Source organism: Loxodonta africana, chromosome 15 (assembly GCF_030014295.1).
Source record: "Loxodonta africana isolate mLoxAfr1 chromosome 15, mLoxAfr1.hap2, whole genome shotgun sequence".
NCBI classification, from domain to species: domain Eukaryota; kingdom Metazoa; phylum Chordata; class Mammalia; order Proboscidea; family Elephantidae; genus Loxodonta; species Loxodonta africana.
The window spans coordinates 35,454,353-35,467,892 of record NC_087356.1 but is presented as its reverse complement, the minus strand read 5'-3'; the positions used below and the strand labels follow the sequence as shown (position 1 = coordinate 35,467,892).

Genomic DNA, 13,540 nt, shown 5'->3' with positions numbered 1-13,540 from the left:
ATCTCTGTATTTTCTCCTTCTTTCTTTGGTAAAATTATTTATTGGTATCAAAAATATCAGCATACCTTAATCTAAAACCAAATTCCACATACAAGTAATTTGACCGTGGCTGTTCTGTTATAAACTAACAATAAAAAACCAGAATCCCAGATTTATAAGCATCCTTGTTTGACAAATCTGCTATTCAAAAGATTTACTCAGGGTCTGAGAAACCAGTGATCAGCATTTTGGCTGGACCCTACATAGTATCTGTAAGCTAAAATCACAGTGTTGGCCATCCAGGGTCCTACACAGAAGTTCTCGTAAGCAGTGGGGCATCCCGTGACGTGTCCATCCACACCTTATTCTTTGTGTGCTGAAAATGCGCAGATCTTCCAAAGTCAAAGAATCTGAAGGGTCACAGAAAAGAAACTTTTTTTTTTTTTGGTAGGGCGCTCTGATTGGGCCCCTCCTTTTCTATATCAAAGTTCTCTGGAGAGCCTGGCAGGAGTAGAACTGTTACCGCCAGTGCCAGCTCCTTGCTTGGATGCAGGTCCCTGAGAGGTGGGAGAAGTGGGAAGGAGAAGAAGCTGGAGCGTGGAGGGAGGGACTGGGGAGCTGCTGGTCTCAGCACTGCCTGGGGGTATTCTGCCGGGACAGAGCATGTGCTTCCAACGTTGTGAGCAGGTCTGCAGTGCCCCGTGACCTGCCTGCCTACTATTTGGCATATTCTTTCAACATGTAATGTAAAAAATACATTTTTCTACTTTAGGCTTAATTCTGCCAAAGCCAGGAGTCCAGGACAGGAGGAAGCTTTGCAAGCTCAGGGAACCGACACCGTCTCCTCCTCTGAATGATTGCAGCGAATCAACAGAATTAATTCAGTGCCTTTCAGACCAAGAATATTGATCTCATCTCCTCCTGGTAGTTTTCAGGCATAGAACAACCATCACATTTTGTAACTGGAGGAGAAGATGGCTATTGTGTACGCTGCAATACAACTAATATGCCACCAGGGTTTCCAATACAACTATAACCACTAATACAATACAACTAGATACCACTAGTGCCTACGTGAAAACGGTGGTGAATCATTCCCATAAGAGCTTCTCAATGCACAACCAAGCAATAACATCCCTCTAAGCTATAACTGCAGCTAAGACTTTCCCACCTCTATACAAACACTTTAAAACCCATTAGATTAATGCCTCTTATGGATGAAGATAACCTGGGCTTTGGAAGTCCTCTTCGTAAGAGAGGCTTTTCTACATTCTCGGTTGAGTCCCTCAATCATCTATTTTTTACCAATTCAGGCCTCACCGACATCAAACGCCAGCCACTAAAGTGACTAAGAATCACTCAAGCAAAAAGCCAAAGCGTGGCTAAGATTTTACTCTCCAACAATCCCTTCCGTACTAAAAAAATGCACTCTGAGAGGAAATCAGAACACAGCCGCTCCCAAAGCCATTGGTTGGTCACACCTGACACTCGTCAGGGAACACCTGCCCCCTTTTCCGGCCGCGCAGGCTTTTCCAGGAGCCACAGCGCGCGGCGCGGCCCGGTGGAGAGGCGCGCGCAGCGCCCCGGACTTACGTTATTCATGTACTCGCTGAGCAGGTCCTGCAGCGCCTGCCGCACCGCGTTGCACTCGGCCACGATCCTCTCGCGCCGGTCGTCGCGCGTGCAGGACGAGTCGGCCATCAGCGCCGCGCCACTGATGATGCTCTCCAGCCTCTCCTCCAGGGACGGCCGGAACCGGGCCTCGCTGAACGTCATGGGGTCGAGGATAATCTTGTTCTGCAAGGATTAGAATTCAAAATTAGCGGAGAAGAGACGCCTGCCTTTGCACCCTGGTTTGTTAGCAGGCCATAACTCAGGTGGAGACAAGACTCTCCGTGGAGAAGAAACTGGTTAGTTAAACAAATTGTAAAGTAGCCTTGTCAAAGTAGCAACTCTTTTTGTAAAGTGTTTCGCCCCAAATCTAATCTTCAGGGAGAAAACAGCCCATCTTGTGGGAAGAACGTGTTCTTGGCAAAGGATTTCTCAACCAAAGAATCTTCAAGTCAAATTGTGATACTAGGTTGGCATTTCTTTTAATACATAGCCTTCAAGGAAAACACATTTCATTGTAGCACTTTTAGGGGTTACAGAAAGATTTTAGCATCCCAGAGCTAGAATACAATATGTAATCAACAGGGCTGCATTCATTGTGACCCTCTTCACCTGAAGTGGACAGTCCTGTGAAGGTGTGTTTTGAAACTTGGGCAGATAACATTCAACAGGCATACTCACCACAGGTTAATTTCCCACTAGGAATTAATACTTTTATTTAAGAAGTGTTTTAGAAAAAAAATTCATAATGCATGGGTGTGTTGTGTGATTTATTACAATTAAAACGACTGTACCCTTACAGAGGTATTAAGATGGATAAGGAGAAAACTGAGGTAATTCCCAGAGGAAAGGCATCACAGAGAATTTAAGTGTAGATTTTATCCCTAACTTTCAGGAGTTTGGACACATGTAGGTGGAGATGTCCAGAGGTGGATGCAAACACAGTTCAAATTCAGGAGCTGGACCAGCCTTTACAGGCTCAAACATCACAATGATTGTGAGGATGGCACAGGACCAGGCAGCATTCCCTTCTGTTGTATACAGGGTTGCTATGAATCGGAACTGACCTGACGGCACCTAACAACAACAACCCTCTTAAGCTTAGGGGGCAGACGCACAAGGTCTTGCAAAAAAAAGGTAGCTATTCTGTGGCCGACTTTGGCATGAAGGACCGCCCCACACTTGCACTCTCTTATATCTTGGGAAGAGGTTGGAAAGGCATATTAACCCAGAAATGTGCTACTCAGACTTTGTCCCATGTGGTCTGGGATTGTGCACAACCCTCCAAATCCTGTCAAAAAATCAGACACAGAGCTCAGTAATAAGACAGGGTCCATCATCACAGGTGTGGTGCCCAGAAGAAGGCACAAGTGTTGCTGCTCCACCTGCCATCTGTGCCACAGCTGTGTCTGCAGTGACTCCCCCTAGTGGGATCCATTTGAATTTCCTTTCTCTTCTTTCCTCTCTCCTCTTTCACCCCACCTCCCAACCCCCATTTCTCTCATTTTCTGCTTCTTTCCCAGTGGCACATTTATGATAATTTTGTTTGTTTGATCGTGTAACATGCATTAGGTACTGGTATTATGATTATACAAAGACCTAATCAAAATAGAATTAGACAATCTTCCTTATAAAGATCACTGATTTTCAAAGAACTACTTTACAAAAAAAAAAAAAAAATTAGCATAAAATGTAATAAAAATTATTTCACTTGCTTTGAGATTTCAGGAGACTCTCCAGAATCATCTATTGGCTATACGATGCATTTTTTACTATATATTTGGACTACGAATATAAAGAAGTACCAATTTGATGGAAATATGAGGTGAATTTGAACTCTTCAATAAGAGCAACTGCAAAAGCTTCTCTGCAGCACAGAGGCAAATGTACTCCTGTCATTAAGACATTATTTTCTAAATTATTTTCCATGGAGCGCTGAGCTGAGAGTGTAATGTTTGATGAAAAAATAAGTTTCCCTGACCAAATATGTTTTGGAAATACTGCCTGGCTCTGAGCAAATTATATAAAAAGCTTTGAGGAATTCTGCATTAAAGGAGCCAGTTTACTTTAGCATTCCCCAAACCTGTTTTAGCAGAGAGGGCCTCCTTTGAAATGCATGCTTCGACTATGGGAACCCAAGGAACACACTTTGGGAAATGTGACAAGAAGCTTTGCAGTGTCAGCCAAATGAGTTCCCTACATGCCTTGACCCACTGTTGTCCTGAAAGTAACTGCACTGAACCCGCCTGAAAAACTGCATAAAAATCACACTCTCTATCAAGTCTACTGGAATTATTTATTATTTATACATCACAGAGGAAAGCTTAAAAAAAAAAAAAAAAAACTCCCTGGAAAAGAAATGATAAATTACAATATTTCAGTCTGTAACTGTGGTGGAGATGGGGAGCACTGCAAATGGTAGATGTGAAGAGGTCCTGGGGAGAAGCCACAAAGAAGACAGAAAAGGCTTAAAGGTGAAGGGCAGCCTGTGCGCATGTGTTCCTGGAAGGCGAGGCGGGGGTGGGGTGTAGGACGTGTGTGTCTATGAGTGGGGTGCGGATTGTATGTATGAGTAGTGGGGGGTTTGGTTTTGTGTGTGTATGTGTAGGTGGGTAGATGTGTGCATTTTAGGAGAACTAGCCACATCAAGGAAATCCTGGTGGTGTAGTGGTTAAGAGCTAGGGCTGCTAACCAAAAGATAGGCAGTTCAAATCCACCAGGCGCTCCTTGGAAACTCTATGGGGCAGTTCTACTCCGTCCGATAGGGTCGCTATGAGTCGGAATTGACGCCAGGGCAGTGGTTTGTCTGGTTTAGCCACATCAAACAGGTAAACAGGTATTAGGAAAGGAGAAAAGGGTGAGAAAATGTAAAATAAACTAAACTAAATGAAACTTGTGGCCGAAGTTGATAAAGTAATAGAGAAAAATACCCTCCTGGAGCTGAATCCTGAGCAAGAAGTGCACAAAGAACGAATACCAAAATGGAGTGAGGAGAAATACTGACTTCTACACTATATGAGAGTAATTAAAACAAACAAACAAGCACACCCATGCAGGTTCTCTTTTCCAGCAGGCTTCCAGGCCCTTCCACATTCAGCAAACAGTGACTGAGCTCGGCTCTCTGGGGCCTCGTGTCCTGCGCATGCGCTCAGCCTGGCCTCAGCTCCGCACGGCTGCTCCTTGCTTGCCCTCTGCTGGCGAAAAAGGGCGGCATCACCATCATCCAGGAGGAAACCCCCTTCGCTGGTCACTGAGGGAATATTTAAGTGGGCAACGCGCCGGCACCCATGAGTGAAAGGGCAAGGGCCCTGTCTCTGCTCTTATGGCAAAGGTGTGCTTCTGTGTGAGATGACACAACTGTGCTGCCCTCTTTTAGTCCAAGGAGATTTTACATTTTAAATATGTCCGTTCGCATTCTTAAAGCTAGCTTTTTTAATCTTCTTATCCCTTTCATCTTTTACTTCCATTTTACATTGTCATTTTAAATTTGTGGGCCTACATTTCTTATTTCACCTTTTTCCTATGTTATTTTTTTAGCCTACTTTAATTTCTTTTTAACTTGTCTCTATTCATTCTCTTTATTTGACTTGCATACTATTTTAAGCTTTATGATTTTATTTTACCATGTTTATTTCTCCCATTATCATCTTTAAAAAAAAAAAAAAAAGCTCAACGTGTTCATTCTTCCAGTTTATGGATGGCAGTTGGGAAGCATTGCCATGAAGACCAAAAAAAAATCAAACCCATTGCCGTCAAGTCGATTCCGACTCATAGTGACCCTACAGGACAGAGTAGAACTGCCCCATAGGGTTTCCAAGGAGCGCCTGGTGGATTCCAACCACGACCTTTTGGTTAGCAGCTGTGGCACTTAACCACTATACCACCAGGGTTTCCTAATAATTCATCCCAAAGCAAAGAAGGCAAGGGTCCTATTCTCCCATCAAGTCAGTGCTGTAACCTTCTCTCTCTCTAGCCCCACATAATTGATCTTCCATTTTCTCCAGTGTTGAACTTTGTAGAAATTATAACCTGAAATAAGTCAGGAGACCATATAGTTGAAAACTACTTCCTGGAATAATACATTGACCTGTATTCATCTTCATGGTACATTCTAATTGGTAGAAAAGCATCGTTTTAAATCTCACCTCTCACCCACTCTCTCTACAAAGACCTAAAGTTTCAATAGTCACGAGACCTTGAGTTAAGTCTGAAGCAGGCCCCGATACAATAGGAGGGAGCAGAAGTTCTGTCAGAGAGAAGTGGAATATATCATCAGTGGCTGGATACGTGTACAATTCTGTGACCTTGGGGTTATTATCTCCATCTTGATGGAGAGGAAGCTAATGCTAGACCATGTCCAGTGGTCATTTATCTAGTAAAAGGGAACACTGGGATTTGAACCCATGTCTTTGATTTTAAGCTCAGAGTTACTACCAATGTATCAAATTGCCCACATTCACTTGAAAAGGGCCTAATAAGTCAAAGTTATAAAAACATATTTTTTACTGAAATTCTCAACCAAATATAAAGGTATAAGGATCATCTGTCACAATGTCCTCTTTTATGTCATCTGGGCCAAGTTGTCTTTCTAATGCTTAATTCAGAGTACTGCCATTTATTCAATAAATGGGTGTCAGGTACTGTGGCTGTCTGACAATATATACTGAATAATCTTTTCCTTCAAGAGGTTCACTGTCTAACGTGAGGAAGGACTGTCTCATTTGACGTTTCAACAATCATTAAGAATAGGATTTTGTAAGTAGTTAAAGGAGTGATTGGCATAAAATTGACAATTTTAACTAAGAAGAGGCAAGGGCCAATCCACGAGATGGAGAAGTTGTTGATGATTTGGGTAGAGGACCAAATCCAGAAGAGGATTGCTATGAGTATACTGACGATTCTAATGAAAGCATACAGCCTTTTTGAAAACATGAAGGAACAGCAAGACTTCCATGAATACTTCAATGCCAGAAAGGGCTGGTTTTATTGCCTCAAATGCAGATTTGGCTTACATAACATGCATGTAACTAGAGAAGCAGGAAGTGCCAATGTTGAAGGTACTGAAAAATTCAAGGTTGAGCTGAACAAGATGGAAGAGGAAGAAGAGAAGTTGTCAAAATTTGTTATAGTGAAAGGATTAGCTTGAGTTTTTTCTAAACTAAATCAGGGGCTTCAGTTGCTTGAAAACATGGACCCAAACACTGATGTCTTTGCTAAAGTCGACAGGCAGATTTGGAAAGCAGTTGAGACATTATTGCAAAATATATGTAGAAAAAAGAGCATACAGAAAACTCTCAGTAATTTCTGACGAGAAACACTACACCTCCAGGGTTTCCAACCGACTGGAATAGATCCATATTTATGCCTATTCCCAAGAAAGGTGATCCAACTGAATGTGGAAATTATCAAACAATATCCTCAATATTACATGCGAGCAAAATTTTACTAAAGATCATTCAAAAGTGGCTGTAACGGTATATCAACAGGGAACTGCCAGAAATTCAAGCCAGATTCAGAAGAGGACATGGATCCAAGGATCACCAGTAGTGGTTAAGAGCTACAGCTGGGAACCAAAAGGTTGGCAGTTTGAATCCACCAGGCGCTCCTTGGAAACCATATGGGGCAGTTCTACTCTGTCCTATAAAAATAGGGTCACTATAAGTCGAAATCGACTCAACCACAATGGGTTTGGTTTGATTTGGTTTTTTTCCAGTCAGTTGGCCAGGTAGCTGTCTTTCAAATTCTTGGCATAGATGAGTGAGCACTCCCAGAGCTGCATCCATTTGTTGAAACATCTCAGTTGGTATTCTGCCAATTCCTGGAGCCTTGTTTTTCACCAATGCCTTCAGTGCAGCTTGAACTTCTTCCTTCAGTACCATCGGTTCCTGATCATATGTTACCTCCTGAAATGGCTGAACATCAACCAATTCCTTTTGGCATAGTGACTCTGTGTATTCCTTCCATCTTCTTTTGATGTTTCCTGCTCATTTAATATTTTCCCCGTAGAATCCTTCAGTATTGCAACTCAGGGCTTTAATTTCTTCTTCAGTTCTTTCAGCTTGAAAAATGCTGAGCATGTTCTTCCCTTTTGGTTTTCTATCTCCAGGTCTTTGCACATGTCATCATAATACTTTGTCTTCTTGAGCTGCCCTTTGAAATCGTCTGTTCCGTTTACAGCCTAGAAAAGCCTATGAGGCATTCTACGCTGTCACATGGGGTTGCTATGAGTCAAAATCAGCTCAAGGGCTCCTAACAACAACAACATTGCTTGCGGATGTTATATTTGTTTATTTGGGGGAAAAAAAGAATCAATTGAAAAATAACTACGAATTATTTTTTAACTTCATGAAGGTGCTTATATTAATATTCAAAATTGATAGCCTTTATATATACAAGGACTATGTAGATAAAAGACCTGATTTACAATAGCAAGAATCACAAACCGAAACAAAACAACACACACACAAAAAGCACACCTAGATGTCAACTAGACATAGCAAGAATGTGCCCAGAGAGATGAGTAACTGCTGAGGCTCACACTCAGAGCAAACAGCGATCTGGAACTGGGATGCATTCAGTCTACTCCAGAGTCTGTGCACTGAGCTACAACACTTCATTGCTTCCCTGGCGCATCGTTGTGTACGCATGATGCTAATGAATGATGCTAATCACCATGAGCCAATTAATGCAACAGGCATTTCCCCATTTCAGAAATTAAAGTAGCAGTAGTACAAGGCTCTTTCATATTTCAAGAAGGTATCCAAAACAGTGAACAACCAAAACCAAATGCACTGCTCTTGAGTCAATTCTGACTCACAGCGACCCTGTAGGACAGATTAGAACTTCCCCAGAGCGTTTCCAAGACCGGAAATCTTTATGGAAGTAGACTGCCACATCTTTTTCCAGTGGAGTGGCTGGTAGGTTCAAACCACTGACCTTTGGTTAACAGCCAAGCGCTTAACCACAATGCTACCAGGCTCCTTAGTGAATAATAACCAGAGATAAAAGCACAAAAATGCTACTTCTCTCTACTTTTAATCTCCCATCTCTTGTTGCAAACTGTCAGCAGATATCATAATGCCTTTCTTCTATCAAGAAGCAAATATATCTTAGTCTTCGTGTGGCTGGGAGTTAAACACCTTAAAACTGAGTTTGTATCTAACTACATTCAAAGCAGGCATTGAGAACAACTGGGATACCCGCTAAGATCTGGGTCATAATAATAGCGTTTTTTTTTAAATTAGAGTTAGGTCAGTGGAAAGGCTCTAGCATACACATAATACTAACGAAGTGGTTTTATATCCACAGATTAAGTTCCCCAAGACTCTTAATACAAAGCTGATAACAGTGATGCTCTCATCTTTAGTAGCCAAGAAACTGCTTGTTAAAGACAGGCGGAGGCGGAATCTTACTTACCCTTACAACTTTGGATTTTCCGGTTGTCAATGTTAGCCAAACCCTTTAGAGAACTACCTAGTCATCTTAAGTATCTACGGAATTTTCAAAATGCCAGAAAAAAGACAATGAGGAACACAACTTGATGATATGAACTATGGAACGATTTGACAATTTGCTGGTGGTCTGAGAAAGTCCCGTGGTGTCCGTTGTTGGTAGTGACAACTTTATAAATGTGTCCTGGATTTTTTACTACCTTCATAATTTCAAAGGAGCCCTGGTGGTGCAGTAGTTAAAGCACTCGGCTGCTAACCAAAAGGTCCGTGGTTTGAACTCACCAGCTACTCCATGGGAGAAAGATGTGACAGTCAGCTTCTGTAAAGATTTACAGCCTTGGAAACCCTATGGGGCAGTTCCACTCTGTCCTACAGGGTCACTATGAGTCAGAATTGACTGGATGGCAGTGGGATTTTTGTTTTGGTTTGGTTTTCATAGTTCAAAGTAGCAAGTAAGGAAAATAATAAATTGCACTGTTTTTCCTCATAAACACCAGCTCCTCACCGCCTGCTGTCTAACATAACTATTTCGAATCAAACAAGCAGAAGAAAGAATAAATGTCAACACGCCTTTATACAGTCATTCATTTTCAGATTTCAAAGATCTCCAAAAAAAAAAAAAAAGAATCCCAAAGAGGAAGGTAACATTAGTCACATTCATTCTTCTAAGGGAACATGGCATTTTAATATGGAGTAATGAAAGCAATAAAAAACAGAAAACCTAAATCGCAATGCTTGTTTAAGTGAGGAAATCTTTCTCCTTTAAGTATTCTGAGCTTTCCCCAGGAATATGCAGCCACGTGTGAATGTCTTCACTTCCTTTCTTTTGCACCTTTATTATCATCCTCACCCTCCAGCATACACTGGAATATTTAAGTGTTGTTTGCTTTGTCTTGGGGTACAGCTGGGGTGGTTTTATGTCTCACCGATACCATACCCTTTCCCTTCCTTTCTCTGGAGTCCTTCTTGCTACCCGAGGAAGGCAGTAAAAGCCATGGGGTCTGGAGGGAGCCTAGGTGAAATCTACAGATTACTCAGCATGCCGAGAACAACACTAAGCTCTGGGCTTCATACTGCCCTGATCTTTCAGAAATCTTCTAGGTCACAGAATGTCACAGAGATCTCTTGTGGGATCCAAGTTTGTTCAAGATTTTATTCTATGTATTGTATTGCCTTGCTGCACTGATACAAAATATCAAAACCAGTGAAAAAAAAAAATACAATCCTTAAAACACACAATCCTGGAAACATCTACTTATTAATGCTTCAAGACAATATTCTTGAAAAAATAAAGTTTAAAATATTCAACTAGTAATCCCCTGGGTAGCCTCTCCCAGTTTCGCATTAAAATGTGGATACCAAAAAACCCACTGCCATGGAGTTGATTCAGACTCAACAGCGACCCTATAGGACAGAGTAGAACTATCCCAGAGTTTCCAAGGAGCGCCTGGAGGATTTGAACTGCCGACCTCTTGGTTAGCAGCTGTAGCACTTAACCACTAGCCACCACGGTTTCCAAAATGCGGATAGACACAGGAAAAAAAAGGAATTTTATAGCACTCAAAGCTCAAACTGGAAGACAGACACCTACTGACAATATGGCGCGATCGTAATTCTGGCTCTGGGAGCTTTAAATACTTCTTTTAAAGACTGAAGCCTGAGATAAAAGCATAAATCAAGAGCATTTTTATATATTAACCGAAGTGTCTAAATCAAATGCATGTTATTTGTTCAGTTTTAAACACTTATTCTCCCTGTAGTATATCAATAATTAATTACCGCAGATACATTTTCATCTTTTTCATTCTGTGCCAAGTTCCCAATGTGAATCTTTTTGTCTTTACATGAAAAAGTTTCTCTTGACCTAATTGGGGTAGCATTTGGAATGGAAGATACTAAGGATGTTGAGTTTTAATCATCTATTTTTTATGAAGCTACCAAAAAAATTTTAACCACTATTTAAGATTTGCCTTAATTTTTAAATTGCATAGGATTTTATTGATAAGTTCATCTTCTCAGGTATGTGTATACTTAAGAATAAACTAATGCAATTTATCTCCTTAAGATATTATTTTTAATTAAATAATTTAGTTTCATTTGAAATAAATGGTAAAGATAACACTTGATAATTATCCTTAGGTATTTACTGTTATAAGCATACATTAACTTCACTTACAGGAGAAACTGGTATTTAGGAAGACAGAGTGACTTACCAACGGTAACAAATAAACTGGGTGCAGTGTTGGCTCGTTCCCACTGGATGATATAAACTAGTGGAAGCCAGTTTCATTTTTCCTATTTCCTAATTCCATTATCTGTATATGTTATTGAAGTCCCTGCGTGGTGCAAACAATTAACATGCTTGGCTACTAAGTGAAAGGTTGGCGGTTTAAGTTCACCCAGTGGTGCCTCAGAAGAAATGTTTGGGGATCTCCTTCAGAAACACCAGCCATTACAAACTCTGGGGAGCACAGTTCTACTCTGACATACCTGGGAACGCCATGAGTTGGAATCTACTCAACGGCAGCTGGTGGCGTGTGGTGCTGAGCTGCTGTTGGGCATCTCGTGAGCATACCCTCAAGCTCAGACAAGACACAGCAAAGCTGGGCAAAGGTAATCATCTTTAGCTGTCCATTTGGAACTGATTAGAAAATAAATGTCCAAGATACACTGAATCAATCGAGTCTTTAAAGGGTCAAACGAAGAAAACAAACTTTACTCTTTTGCTGAAAAATGATCACGTTTCTTCTTAATTTTCCATGTGCTGTCTCCCATGCCTGACATTGTTGGCCATCTTTTTATTTGATCTTCACCCTCTTTGATCTCCGTGTAGTACTTAATACCATTTACTGTTCATTCCTTAAATTAACCCTTTTTATTTGGAATCAACTCGAGTGCAACAGGTTTGGTTTTTTTGGTTTTGTGTTTTACAGGAGCCCCGGTGGTGCACTGGCTAATAGCTAAGGCTGCTAACCAGAAGGCTGACAGTTCAAATCTACCAGCTGCTCCTTGGAAACTCTATGGCGCAGTTCTTCTCTGTCCTACAGGCTTGCTGTGAGTCTGAATTGACTTGATGGCATTAGGTTTTGGGGGCGTGTTTTACAAGCAGCTCCTTTATTGTAGTTCTTTCTGTATCCCTCTGAGGGCTCCCTCTCTGATCTATTCTCTAGTTCTTCCCCTTGACTTTCCCCCAATAAGTAGGCATTTATCAAGGTCCTTCTCCTTGCCCTTGGATATTCTTTTCATACCTTCTTTCTTGGAGAGCTCAATCACTCCCTATGCCATAGCCATCACCTCCTTGTAAAAGAAAACCAAAGCTCTACGTCCTGTTCTGACCCTCTTAGGACCTGCAAGCTCATCTACAGCTTAACATTGGGCATTGCCAGCTCGACCCCTACCATCGCCTCAAGTGTAACATGTGTAAGGCAGAACTCTTCATCTTCCTCCAAAACCTAATACCCCATAACTCATGAGGAAAAACAGAAGCAGGAGGAAAACAGGAACCCATAATCTCAACTTCACTGTCCCTGGTGAACCAATGAGAAATTCTCACTTTATAAATGGACTGAGTTCAGACTGAGTATGTGACTTGTTGAAGACCATGCAGTAAAAAAGCTGAGGAGTCTTTCTGATGCCAGCACCTAAGCACTGAGAGCCTTGTTCTCTCAAATGCTTCTGTTGAAAGATCAGGTGTCAATGTAATGCGTGACCAGGGTGCAAGATGGTACAGGGGTTAAGATCTGATATCAGCTTGTATTGCAATCCTGGCTCCAGTCCCTTGTAGCTCTAACTCTTTCTAGCTGGGCAGGTTGTGTAATTGCAGGCATTTGTAATACGGAGGCATTCAATTCCGGTTTGCAGATCTCCACTGCAAAACCCTGAACCATGACTTCTCAAACAAGGGAGCTATTTTAAGTTTCTACACATTAAAAAAGAGAAAAAACATTATTGTATGCTAAACCAACAGGCATTTCACAATTGTGTGCATGTGAGTGTAGTGTGTGTGTGTATGGAGAGGGGATGTCATTGAAAACTGCGGTGTCAACCACAAGTAAAATTTACGCAAATAATTTAAAAGTCTCATCTAAAACTCTGATGAAGCCAGGGTTGGCAAACAATGTCCCATGGGCCAAACTAGGCCTGTTGCCTGTTTTCGTATATCCAACAGCTAAGGACGGCTTTTACATTTTTAAATAGTAAAAACCATGGGCCTCCAGATATGTTACATTTCTGTCTGAAACTCTCTTCCTTAGTACATGCTTAAACATTCAATGGCAAGCAATCAAGTAAGAAAACACAGAAATTACACAAATTGAATAATCCAGCAATTGAACAATTAGTCACTGGATTATCAATGGTTGAAATTTATTTTTAACAATAGGATAGACAAACTCCTTATCCCAAAAATTAGTTACACTCTATGACTGAGGTTTGGAATGTTAAATTATCCATTTAAAATGGAAAGTCAATTTATATTTCTCCAAAGCAATTGTGACTTA

General features: G+C 41.2%; 1 protein-coding gene across 6 annotated transcripts in view; it reads right to left on the bottom strand.

The window, feature by feature from the left end:
- Positions 1-13,540, bottom strand: part of CTNNA2 (catenin alpha 2) — a 1,142,650-nt gene that overhangs the window by 859,056 nt on the left and 270,054 nt on the right. For all 6 annotated transcript variants that reach the window (XM_023552816.2, XM_010593677.2, XM_003413708.3 and 3 more), the window contains exon 6: positions 1,573-1,776. In XM_023552816.2, the coding sequence (XP_023408584.1) occupies positions 1,573-1,776 (204 nt within the window). The remainder of the gene's footprint in view (positions 1-1,572; positions 1,777-13,540) is intronic.